The 13,462-nt window shown below is 38.5% G+C and overlaps 1 protein-coding gene across 4 annotated transcripts in view; it reads right to left on the bottom strand.

The window, feature by feature from the left end:
- LOC114137745 (attractin-like protein 1) overlaps positions 1 to 13,462 on the bottom strand; it is a 324,777-nt gene that overhangs the window by 150,778 nt on the left and 160,537 nt on the right. For all 4 annotated transcript variants that reach the window (XR_003594084.1, XM_028006550.1, XM_028006549.1 and 1 more), the window contains 3 exons: positions 10,345 to 10,439; positions 8,783 to 8,861; positions 6,625 to 6,782 (listed from right to left, as the gene is read on the bottom strand). Coding sequence is in view for 3 of the 4 variants with exons in the window: in XM_028006550.1 (XP_027862351.1) it covers positions 6,625 to 6,782; positions 8,783 to 8,861; positions 10,345 to 10,439 (332 nt within the window). In the remaining variant the exon portion in view is untranslated. The remainder of the gene's footprint in view (positions 1 to 6,624; positions 6,783 to 8,782; positions 8,862 to 10,344; positions 10,440 to 13,462) is intronic.

Below are 13,462 nucleotides of genomic sequence, written 5' to 3' on the forward strand. Positions count from 1 at the left end.
CATCAGAGGATGGATGGTGTATTCATATAGGAAACTACCATTTTTTTACTCCTTTCCCACCTTGCTGACATATTAGTATTTTCCCATAAATATCCCCTCTTCCTCCCCACTTCTCTTACGTTAGTTTTCCTCCCCCCTCTTCTGACATTAGCACTGGACAGCGACATTTTCCATATTATCAAATCCAAAACGTGACAGGTATGGGTGTATTTGAAGACGTATACGGTGGAAAATTATATTGACAATAAATAGATTGATTACTGCAGTCAGTGCATTAAGTCTACTGTTTTTTTTTTCAGTTATAACTCTTCAAATGGCCTTGTGATGGTCATATGTTGCACAGAACCCACTTCCAAGAATTACAGTTTTGTTAGAAAAACAAATCAAAATCCAGTAATTTTGCTGTCCCTATCACACCAGTCAACAAATTCATCGGCCACAGGGCCATGGGCATCATGTAGAAGGCTAACTAGCACCAAATCATACTGTATGTAAATTTCAATATTAACTTATTATCATGCCGGCTGCAACAGTCGTCTGTATACAAAATATAAAGAAGAGGGGAAAGGAAGCAGCCTTGGGGGACCCAGGAGACAATGACATCTCTCTAGACATGCATCCATTCACTCTGACGTTTTGCATTCTGGATGTTAAAAAATCAAGAATCCAGCCCTCCACATTGAAATCTAAATAAAGGTTGTTAATACGTTTATCAAAATATGGGGCTGGATTGTGTAAAAAGTCGATGAGAAGTCTACAAATAACAACTTAGCATAATTTCTGTTACCTTCAAGATGTTTAAAAACACAGTTTAGTAAAGTGGCAGTGGCATCCTCAACTACCCGACCGGCTCTGAAGGCAAACTGTAAAGGATCCAGTAAATGTTCAGTCTTGGTAAGAAGATCTTTCTTTATCAATTTTTCAAAAGATTTCATGACAAGGGAAGTCAGTGCAACAGGTCTATAATCATTATGAACTTTTGGGTGGCTAGTCTTAGCTACAGGAATCACAAGGGACTGCTTCCAGCACCTTGGCACCCTCTGTTGGTTAAGCGACATCTGGAAGATGTAATAAAAAATAGGAGCCAACTGTTCCGCACAAAAGGAGAGCAGTCGACCATTTATACTATCTGGCCGCGGACCATTTGGTAGCGGGCCGCGCAAGAAATAATGTACTACTTCCGGGTCCTTTAGTCTGAAAATCCTAAACCGGATTTTATCGGTTACGTCTTGCGCGTCAAAATTGAGCCAACTTGCAGCAGAATGAGCAACATCGGAGTACTGCGGCGCACCCGCCCCCGTCCGCAGCAAAATTGCGAAGGGCTGAACGGTCCGCGCAACCAAAAAGCTGGGGGACCGCTGGATTAAATCATCAATGTCACTACAAGAGTCCTTAAAGATGTCCCAGTCTGTTATGTCAACGCAATCCTGCAGGTTCAGTTTGGGATCATCAGTACAGTTATTGATCAGTCTAGTGATGGTTTTACCTCTCCTAAGGGCAGAATAATAAGCTAGTAAAAGTTGCACACAATTATGGTCAGCCCACCCAATGGAGGGAGAGGGACAGATTTATATGCTCCTTTGACCGAACCATAACACAGGTCCAGAATTTTGGTGTTCCTGGTGGGACAGGTGACATATTGATAGAAGTCCTTATGAGTTCTTACTAATGAACAATGGTTCAAATCGCCGAGGATGAATACAGGGGCATCAGGACACTTGGACTGCAGCTTCTGGGTCACTTTTAATATGGACTCCGATGCTTGCTCCTCATTGGCTCAATAACGATAAATATCTGGGGAAATTCTCAGGGGAGATAGAGAGGCCGGACAACAGTTCAATGTGTTTAGTGTATAACTTCTCTCTGACCATAACAGTTTTACACCAGTGTTCATTAACATACAAGCACACACACCCTCCATGTGATTTGCCAGTAACGCCAGCGTCATGGTCCAGGCGTACTGGCACGCCAAATCCATCAATAGTCATTTCCCTATTTGAGTCTCTATCTGAAAGCCAGGTTTCTATAAACGCCAGTAAACATGAGTCTCTGAATTCATGTTGAATTTGTACTTGCGCTTGGAGTTCATCCAGTTTGTTGTGGAGAGAGTGCGCATTGGAAAGAACAATGGACGGTACTGGGTTGCGAGAAAACGAGACTCTGGTAAGTATTTGAGTAAAAAGACAGCTTTAAACATGAGAAGTTTTAAATTTTGAGCAAAACATTCCAAAAACGGTGTGTGTGATGACTGTGAGACTGATAGTGAGAGCTGAGGTACAAGGTCAGTGTGACAGAGCCAATAAAATCCTGTTCCAGCAGAACGACTGAGGCCTTGTTCTGCCTTTCAACATTCCCGACCTCAGCTGACAGCTGGGCGCCAAGAGGGAAACACTCACCAGTCCTTCACGTGAATAGCTGGCTCATAACAAGGCTGCATAAAATCCAGCTTTCTTTGGTGTTTTCACTTGGTTTAGAGCACTATGCTGGTGTTCACATGCTTGACCTTTATTTAGAACGTTAAATTCTGGAGAAAACACTTCAGGTCCAAACTTAGCACAATATAAAACATTAAAATTAAGATTCATTTGATTCTGAGAAGAAGCATGAGGCGAGCTCTGTTTAAAACCTCAAAAAGAAATGACACTAAAAAGCATAACCAGTGGCTGTTGTACATTTAACGGGTAAAAAGCAAAGATGATTTAGAGTCTAAATATAAGACAGCATTTCTTTGGGTAAACAGAATGCAATAACTCAAAAAATACTGCACTACTAAACACAACAAGAAGGTCAGAAGTAGCTAGAGTAATCAGGTGTTCATAAGGTATAGACAACTTCCTTTACCGTCAAATATACAAAAACTGGAAAAAAGAAGCATTAGGTTCAAATGTTCAAATTGGCCATGTAGCCAGAAGATGGCGAGATGAATAATTTTGATTTGTTGGTTCTGTTAGATCCCATATGAGAGGCGAGGTCAGTGTCAACTCTCAGAAATATTTTTCACCATTCCCATGTTCTGGCATTGGAAGTCACCAAGGTCACGAGACCAGACACCGAGTGCTTCTCCGGTTACAAGCATCCAGTTGGACATGGAGGCGAGATTAGCTTCAGTGTGGTAATTATCATATCACCTTTCCACCAGCTGATACATGGGCTTCTGATAATGCAGCATTAATGTGAAATTCATATGAACGGAGCGATCGATGGACAATTGACCTGCAACGGGCAGGACACTCTGCAGCAGCTGGGCTAAGACAAGATGGTTGGGATCCAGTTTCCAAACTGCATTTCTTTGGAAATGTTTATTAGACATGGATCATTTCAATTATATTGTTACAATAAAAGTTAAAAAATATATGGTGTGATATTTACATTATTTATCTTTGTCCTTTTGAAGAAAAAGTATTATGGAGTTCTTTCCTATTTATTATTCACTTCTCCTTCCGTACAGTATCGTAACAATTTATTTGCAATACTTGAACTTTTCCACATTTTGCCATGTGTATTTTAATGGGATTTTATGGGTCTGCAGAAGAAGGGGTTTGGAGAATGTCAGACAGTTTCAATTGTATAAACAATGTGTGAGTAATTTCAGAGGTCCTGCAAACTCAGTCAAAAGCTACCATAATATGTGTGAATGTTCACACATTTTGGTTCCTTTTCACCCAACAAACGGATCATCATCACCCTGTGCCTTGCAGCTTCTAATCTGGCAGCTTTACTCTTTTATAGAAACTCTGTCTGACAACATTTTAAATTTCAAACTGCATTGTGAGGAAATGACAGTGTCTAACCCCGCCGCTGTCTGCATGTCGCTTCATCCAGTAAAGTCAAAGATCAGCTGCTGGGAGTCACTGGAGCAGCCTGATGCACATCAAGGAAGAGGAGCTGCAGGCAGGTGAACTCAATTTAACTGGAATCAAACGGGATCAGTTCACAATAAGTTTAGTTTATGATGTTCCAACATGCACAACTGTGGTAATCTTGTTAATCTTGTGGAAAATGTTTTTTTTTTAGGAGGAAGCCAGGCTGTGGTGCACAGCCTACTTTTCCTCTGAGTATATGATTTCTCACTGACCAGCATCTGCTTTCCATAACTGAGATAAACCTACATATTCAGACTCTTTTTTGTTATTTAACTATTTCATTCATTGGTTTTTGAAGGCGATTGTTTGCGCCTGATTTTATTTAGAGGTATTAAAATAAAAGGGGGATGAATATATCACATCTCTGATTTTTTTCAGTTTTTTCCACCTCACATATATGTGCTACTTTCTATTTCCCAATCATATAAAATCTCAACAAAAAACATTGAAGTTTGTGGTTTTAAAGTGAACAAGTTCAAGAGGGTGTTAATTCTTCTAACTATTCATCTTCCTGTCAATCTGTCAATTAGTTCATCTCCATATTTCCAACACTGGATATTTTTGACTTTAATGCCGTCTTCACGTGAAGAGTCAGTCTGTCTTCACTTCCCCCACTCCACCCTCATTTCTTCCTTTCTGTCATTTCTTGACTTCATCCATCAGCGCTAAGTGCAGACAACGCCACAGTCACCCTAAAATATCACTGCTTTAAGTCTGCTTTCATTTAATGGATCATAAGGCTGAAGAGTGAATAATTTGTATGACTGGGAATTTAATCCAGAGCAGAGTAATTGATGGAAACACTGAAAAACTCAATAGATCATTAAATGTGATAATAGATTTACCAAAGCACCTCTCAGTATAGCCTGTCTGATGTTCTGGCACGGGCTGTGTGCTCTGCAGAGATTCTTCATGGACAGAGGATATGATGGAAAAAACACAACAGACTTGTTAAAGTAACTTTTACTTCTACAGCTGATTCAAACAAACAATAAAGGGGCAGTATTATTATGTGCTTTTCAGATACATATTGCTATATTACAGCACAATCAAGTGACTATGATAGCTTCAGTTATAAAAATGCTGTTCATATCATACATGACTTAAAAGGAGATTGATCAGTACATCATCCCAACATTGCTCCTCTATTAACCTTTAAAACATTTTTACAAGGTTCACACTGAGAAGTAGCTCTGCAATTCCAGCAGCTGTTTGCTAATGGCTCCTGGCTAGTCTGAAGGAGCTGAGTGGAGGAGGCATGGGGAAGAGCTTGTAAGCTGGAGCTCAGAGGAGTAGTTTAATCTCCCTGAAGCGTTTTTCACAGTTGAATGGTTGCCATGGAGATTTATGGATTTCTCAAACATGCATGAATGAATCAAAGCAACAGTTCAGCTGTATTTTTGATGAGGGAATTACATTACAACACAAAATAAAGCTAAGAAAGTTGATTTTGCATTAGACTGCCCATTTAAGTTTCAGTTGCTACCTCTTAGGGAAGGAGGGAGTTTAGAGGTCAATGTCAGAAAGAATGTTTTCCCAGCAGAACATTTCCTTGTAACTTGATGAACACCATTTGGCCATCTGTAAGAGCTCATATTGTAACAGTTGTGCAAAGTAAGAGACTGAGCAGTTAGCTAAAACAGACTGTCATTCCGAATAAAGACATAACCTTATGAATAAAAATGGTCTGTGGTGGTGCTGGGGTTAAGCACAACCTACATAAGGAGGCTTCAGTCGTCAACGCGGCCGTTGCAGGCCTGGTGACCTTTGCCGCATGTCTTCCCTCTCTCTCATCACTTTCAAATAAAGGCCACTTGAGCCAAAAAAGTTTTTAAAAAATGGTGTGTCGTCTGAAAGGAGACCTCATGAAACTGATTCGATCCAGTAGGACCACATGTTAGCTTGGATATTTTCTTCATCACCTCTCTGTTGCATCTTCTCTTTCTTTCCTGCACTCCGCTGCCATACTTTCTGTTGTCCTCCATCATGAGAAATTACTCACTGATGCTTATGGCTTATTACCGGCGATTAGACAGACATCTTCTCCCGCTCCGAGACAAACACTGCGCATGTCTCGGAGTGCCGTGTTCAAGTTAAAGAGGGAGGCGATGGCTGACAGCGGTAACAGAAACATGCAATTAGTAAGTCACATTATTGCTTGGATTTGAATTGCTTTGCTTTGGATCCAGTGAAAAAATGGATGTTGACAAATTAACTGGACAATATACTGGCAATTTACTGACATTTCCACAGTTGTGGTCTTGACTGGTCTGGAAATAAAATCTCGAGTCCGCAATGTTCCACACTGAGACGAGACCAAATGAAGTCGAGTCCAAGACAAGAACCACAGAAACACACACACCACAGAGAGACAAAAAGCATTTTTTGCCCTTATCTGTGAATTCCATGACTTCCTATGACCTGAAATGAAATTTCATGACTTTCCAGGTTTGGAACATGGAAAAATTAAATTCCATGACTTTCCAGGTTTTCCATGACCGGTACAAACCCTGATTGCAGTTTTGTGAAACACAATGATTTTGATACGACTTACAAACCACCTCATTCTGGCACAAAACTTTTCCGCAAAAAATAGCTTGTTTGCATTAAGCAAATTTACTTAATTCCAATTTGTGTATATATGTGGTCACTTTCATGAACCAGCAAAATATTTATATTAAATGCAGTTTCAATTTTTTAACTTACAACTTGTTTTTAGATTGTATTAATACTGTGTGTGTGCATGAATTTCTCCTCTTACCTGGATCTTGATTGGCCAGCTGAAGTTGGACACGTAGACGTAAAAGGTGATGTTGTGGTGAAGCCTGAAGTTAAACTTTTCACATGAGAAGCTGTCCCTGTGCTCCTTGATGTTCGTCCTCGCTATGACAGACATCTCCTCACCAGATATGGTACCAGCTGTGTTAACAGAAAAAAACATTGTACTTGATTAAAATAGTTAAGAGTAGAGCTTGAAAACATGAGAACTGTTCCACAAGTACAACTAAATATGACAAAAAGATTAATATAGAAATCATATCAAAATTTCAAGCTTCATGGAACATACACAGTATCGTAGAAACAGAGCGTCTTGATGCCATTTTTAGACGATGGCATGTCAACATTTTGTTTTAATGGATTTGCTTCATGCAATATCATTTGAGTCCACAGCAAATCCATAGCAAACCTCTTCAGTGAGCTGACCTATTTTCTATATATTGTACAAAAAAATTTTCAAACCCCAGTGAGTGAAATCAATGAGGATTTTAAAAGAGCTACTGCATAACCTGAAACTCAAGCAGGAAAATTAATGTTCATGGTCCAAACTATATCCCTGACAGTAATTCAGAGTAAGCTTGTAAATTCCTTGCGGAGCTCAACTGGTCAGGTTTCAATATCCTTCCTTCAGAGCATTATCAGCACTTCTCTGTTAATGGCTCAGTTTTTCAGAAGCTTTGAATAAAATATTTCCACCTCCTGCTTTATCAGGACCATTAAACACTCTATAATAACCCGCATACAATCACACGCGCAAACTAAGGAGGCTGGGGGCCTGAAGACACTCAATGTAAGCGCTCTGTGCTTCTATCTTAATTGAAATCAAGACGGAAAATGCATAAAATGCCCCAATGGGAGGAATTCAAAGCAGCTTCTGATTTGTTTTATCAAACTGGGAATGCCCTGAAGGCGAGTCGAAAGATGATCTGACCGGATTCTTACGGATTCTCATCCATCAGTGTGAAATACTACTGGTTCATCAGGATTAATGAAAGCTGCATGCCAAACAATTAGAGGATCATAAATTAAATGTAATTACAGTAAAAATTACAGCTCATTTTCAGATTCAAAGTATCTTGATGTGTGTCAAAATGAAGATTTCTGTACCAATGAAACCCTCCTAAGTTTCCATCAAGCCTAACGTGCTCTAGAAAAAAGGAGGTTTTTTTTGTTTTTCAAAATTGCCTCCTTTCCATTAAGCAAATTTATTTTCTTAATTCCAACTTGCGCAATAATATGATCAATGGAAACTCAGCTACTGTTATCTCAAGAGTTAGGATGATGTCTTGTGACATCAAAATAAGTTTAAACCATAGAAATGGTTAAAATAATAACAGTAACTGAAACTTTATTGTCTTCAAGCTGAATCAGGCCATGCCAACAGATCAGACATTTTCAAAACAAGGATGTAAACTTTTCATTTACTGAACAACACACAGCGCTAATTCAGTTCATGAAGGCCATTCAGCCTCCTGCAGCTGTTTCCAGTTCCTCCGGCTGATTAGACCTTTACATAATCAGACTGCAGGTGAGCTGAACTCTGCTGGCATTCATCCTAAAGAGCTGTGCAGTTCAACAAAGAGCGCTTCAGTTTCCACATCAACTAACACACCTGTGGGTTTATAAATGTCACACATCTCACTGCTTAAGCAACAAGAAAATAAATACCGGGCTGATCACAGTGTTAAAAATCAGGAGATGAACTCTATTGTCATGTTAAGTTTGTTTAAGAGGAGCAAAGTTAGAGTGAAGAAAAATTTAAAGCCTCTGTAATCTTGACAGCAGCAGTTTTATCAAGTTTTTCATATTTCTTTTCTTACCATTTTAAGTTACGGCAGATAATATATTCTGTGCAACATGAACTCTAGAAAAAAAATTGCAGAAACATTATTTGGAATGGGTTCTCTTTTTTTAAGATTGTTTACTTTAATGAAAAAAATATATTTAAAATGTCTATTATATCCTGGTTTTCATTTTATTGGAATGAAAGTGAATGTTCAACTACAGATTTAAACCCTGGAAATACACCAACTACACTACAACTATGAAAATCCTGGATGGTAGAATCACTAAAAGGAAACAGAAGAAGAACTCTGTGACATATTTATGTCAGAAATATGTAACATAAAGCTACGGCTCACCTGTTGAGCTGAAGGACCAGGTGATGTTTAGGTTGAAGTTGTTGGAGGCGTTAATGGACATGTCCAGGTTTTTGTTAGCCTGAACAAAAAAATGAAAAGGATGTTTTAGTCAGCTCTTGTTCCAGATGTGGCTTTGAATTTGATTGTTCCACTTCAGACAAAATAAGATGAGTGTGTTTGTCATCAGTTTGCTTTCTGTCTGCAGTGACATAATGAAATTTGGTTTTGAATCGTCTCTCGATAAGAAAAACACGTTCCCAGATTCTTCAAAAATAACTTTGGCACGACCCCATTTTCTATTTGACCTCTGAACTTTTCAACTGGACTCAAAGAGAAAATTTGCTTAGAGAATTAATGAACTGAAACTACTTTGTGTTTGTAGACACTAGCTATGTTTCTATTACAAATGTGCACCAAACTTTGCTGATTACAGATGGACTTTTAACACTGATATTCCTCTAAGGTTGAAAAAATACAATTTTGGATTTGTGGTGTTTCCATTAAATAAGAAGCATAATTAAAATCACACATGAAAAGGTTTGTTCACCCTACAAGTCATTAAAAAACAGGGAGCACCAACACCCTCCTACCACTTCCTGTCATCTTCTTCATCGTTTCTGCCTGTAGGAGCATCCAGTTGTTTATCACATGACTCGTGTGATGTGAAAAAAACTGTTTCCTATGTAGTTCAAAAACATCACTCTAGCGCAAAAACTTTAAATAGAAAAACATGTTTTGTTTTTAATTGCTGTGTTTCCATTAAATTAATTTATTTTCATAATTCCAGTTTGCGCAACTGTATGATCAATGGAAACGCAGCTACTGAAACACAGTAGCTTGTGATGGAAAAATTACATTAAGGTAACATCTGCTAGTCATGTTATATGAAATGCTTGTGAACTCTCACCAAAAGAACTATTTGGGTTACAGGTAGAAGGTTGGAAGTTGTTTTCTACAGCTGCATCAGAACCAGTCTGTCTCACCCCTTGTTGTTAATTCTTTATCTTTGGTATAAAACTCATCTGGGCTGCACAGTGGCGCAGTTGGTAGCACTGTTGCCTTGCAGCAAGAAGGTCCTGGGTTTGATTCCCGGCCGGGGTCTTTCTGCATGTTCTGTATGCGTGGGTTCTCTCCGGGTACTCCGGCTTCCTCCCACAGTCCAAAAACAGGTCAGGTTAATTGGTTTCTCTAAATTCTCCCTAGGTGTGAGTGTGTGTGTGCATGGTTGTTTGTCCTGTATGTCTCTGTGTTGCCCTGTGACAGACTGGCGACCTGTCCAGGGTGACCCCGCCTCTCGCCTGGAACGTAGCTGGAGATAGGCACCAGCACCTCCTGACCCCATTAGGGACAAAGGGTGAACAGAAAATGGATGGATGGATAAAACTCATGTGTTGTCTCTGCCTTGAAGAGCTTTTCATCCAGACCTGCTTCATTACTGATTGTCCTACAAGCTCTCTGTATTGTGCACAATATATGAATAAACCTGATTGAGTGATTTCACCTGAACAGTGATTGGAAATAGTATTTTTTCCAAGACAAGCTACATTAGTGTTCCTACATACCTGTTCTGGTGTGGCCATAAAGTTGATGGCGGTGTAGTGGCGGTCATCCTCCTGAAGCAGGCTGAAAGTAAACTGGTAGTCGATCAGCAGGTTGTCTAAGAAACAAAAAGAACTCTGAATGAGTTCAACAAGCGCCACTTCAGGACCAAAACCATTACTTTTGTTGTGTCTGAACTCAAGTATCCACTCATTCCACTGCAATACAAGCATTCCAAATATAATTTGCACCCCAACATAATTCATTAAAGTCCTTCACAGAAGCAGATTTATGAGAGAGAAAAGATGTGCTGCTGGCCCCGAGTCAATATTCAATTAGATGACTAAAGCTACAGTGGTCGAGTGTTTTGGTAAATGATCTCAATCTGTGACAAAAGTAAATACTGTTGAAGGAGGACGCAAACAGATGTTTTCTAAATGTGAACTTGAGGAACTTCATTGTGCCCGTTTGCTTTCTCAAACGAGCATCCAGACAGATCCATAAACAAGATCGAGACTCTTAAATAGTCATGTCTTCGGAGTGAATTTTATAATTTATGAAAGCAGCTCCACATTAGTGTCTGGGGCTAATCTGCTGTCAGAAAAACAATGAGGAGAGTACAGAATGAATTGTAAGTAATTCAACCTCTGGATATACAGCAAAAGCCTCCCTGGGTCACCATGTCTGCTTGCTGGGACTGAGGGAGGTGGTGAGGGGGTTTGAGGGGTAAAACCAGGAACAACAAAGGCAGAGAAGAAGGACAAAGATGGACTCAATCTAAAGGGATGGTAGTTCTGTGGGCAGGTAATGGGAGGAAAGCAAGTATTTTTCTGTACATTAGCATGGCTGCTAACCCTTAGCATGTTGATCTCAAGTAACACACTCCATATAGTTAGTTAAGATGCAAAGGTTAGCCAATATGCTGTCAAGAGCATTTGGCTCATCACTAGCACGTTGACTAACAGACTTACTCCATTCAGCATGTAGCTTAGCTTTATTTAAAAATCAGCATAAATTAGTTTAAATGTTACTACGTTGACAAATGAGGAAAAGCACAATTTTAAGTGGATTAAGTGTACTTTCACATTCTTTTTTTCTAACAAATACAGTTATACTTTGCATACTTTAAGTATACAGCTTTTTATGTAATATAAACATGCTTGAAAAGTATATTTTAAGTGCACTATTTTTGTGATTGAATTACATTTAAAATATATTTAGAACATCTTCTAAGTACATAAGCTTATTACTTAAACTTAAGTACTTTGTACATTACATGATTCTTACACACTACAGTACACAGAAGGATTAATTACAACACACTTTACGATTGAAAAAAATTACATTATGCAGTCAATATATTCACATCTTACAAGAGAACATTGCCAATATACTATCAGAGAATTGTACGAATTGTCAATATATTAAAAGTTTACAGACAACATGCTCATGAAAATTAGCACAATAAAACAATAGGTACACTTTAGAGGAAATGTGAAAAATATTTCACCAAGGACAGAGTATTGTTTTAATACAATGTCATAGTATTCCAGTATTACTCCAGACAAACTGACATTTCTCCTTCCTAAGAACAGTGAGGATCAACAACAGAACATTACCATTCACTGCACCACTGCACTTAACAGAAACCTACAAAAAAGAACAATAGAGCAATTAAACAGAGAAAGCACTTGTAGTCTTAAGAGTAAAGAAAAACAGCAAAGAAAAAAATATGACTTACAATTTTAAGACATTGTGGATTCGCTATGTATGCGACATCAAAAGAACTGATAATGATTGGGACCAGATGCCTGGAGTGAAAAAACATTTCTGGGTGTCTTCTTTGCCTGTAAATGTTAGAAGTAGAAAAAAATAGTCAGCAATATCATAAATAGGTCGATGCAACTTCAATAACTATGAAGTTGTTTTAAGTGTGGACTTAAAAGGGACAAACTGCCTTAAAAGCTTTCTACCCATGATCTGAACACGCTGATCCTGGTGGCTGGTGGTGGTCATCGGGCAAGAGGCGGGGTTCACCCTGGACAGGTCACTAGTCCATGACAATGAATAAAATGTATGAAAGAGAAATGGCAGATTAACAAGGCAAATTACATTCTGTACAATTATTTTCAAATCAAATCATGTTTATTAAGCACTCAGTGTTGGAAACACTGTTGTTAAAAATGTAGCTCAGTGTAAAAAAAAACAAACAGCATACCTTACACCATAAAAACGCTGTGGAGATTCATCCTCAAAACTGGGGCGATGATCCAGTGGAGCCAGAGCCTTTTCTGAAACAGAAAAGTATTTAGGTTTTTCATATTGATTTGCTTAAACTGCAAAAATATGTTGAAGATAAAAATGATGATGAACGAGTTATAACAACAGCCTCAAAATATCAAAGTCTTTTTGGCATACTGAGCTTAATTAAAACCAGGTTAAGTTTATGAAGAAAACTATATTAAGTCACAGCAAACAGGGCCTCCATACAGTTATAACATGAAGTTGAATGATTGTTATAATAATCATAAAAGTCACAATAACATTGATAAATGACTATTTCTGAAACCAACGTAAGTTTGCTTATACATTTACTGCACTGTTTATAATTAAACTAAGATAATTAGGATTTTGATGCAAACTTACCACCAGCTAGCTACCGTTAGCAGCCTTTGTTCCTTCAGGTTCCTTTCGTGACCCACATTTCATTTCCATCCAGTTCTTGTCCTGGTGTTATCGTCTAACTCGGACTAGGACGTCACCAACTTGAATTTACCAAAACTACTAATTATTATCAAGGCGCTCTCTATTTTTAAGGCAATAATGGGCGACTAAAAATGGCGAATTTGAACAGCATATCATATTATGTTGTGTGATGTTCTTTTTATGGCGCTTTTTTAAAAATAAAATGAAAGTGAGCATTACCACCAATCTGGTCTGGAGTGTGAACTGGAGCTAATGCTGTTCACTAATAGATACGTAGATCTTACATCATACATCTGAAAATGGATTGGGCAAAAATAGCTTCTGTGTTTCAGTTAAAAAACTGAAAACAACAGATCATATTTGGAGAGACATAAAATTGAAGATACCTGCTATATTTAGTGTTAAGAACAAGTATTGTATTTGTTGTAGAACCTC

This window comes from Xiphophorus couchianus, chromosome 22, assembly GCF_001444195.1.
Source record: "Xiphophorus couchianus chromosome 22, X_couchianus-1.0, whole genome shotgun sequence".
Taxonomy (NCBI): Eukaryota; Metazoa; Chordata; class Actinopteri; order Cyprinodontiformes; family Poeciliidae; genus Xiphophorus; species Xiphophorus couchianus.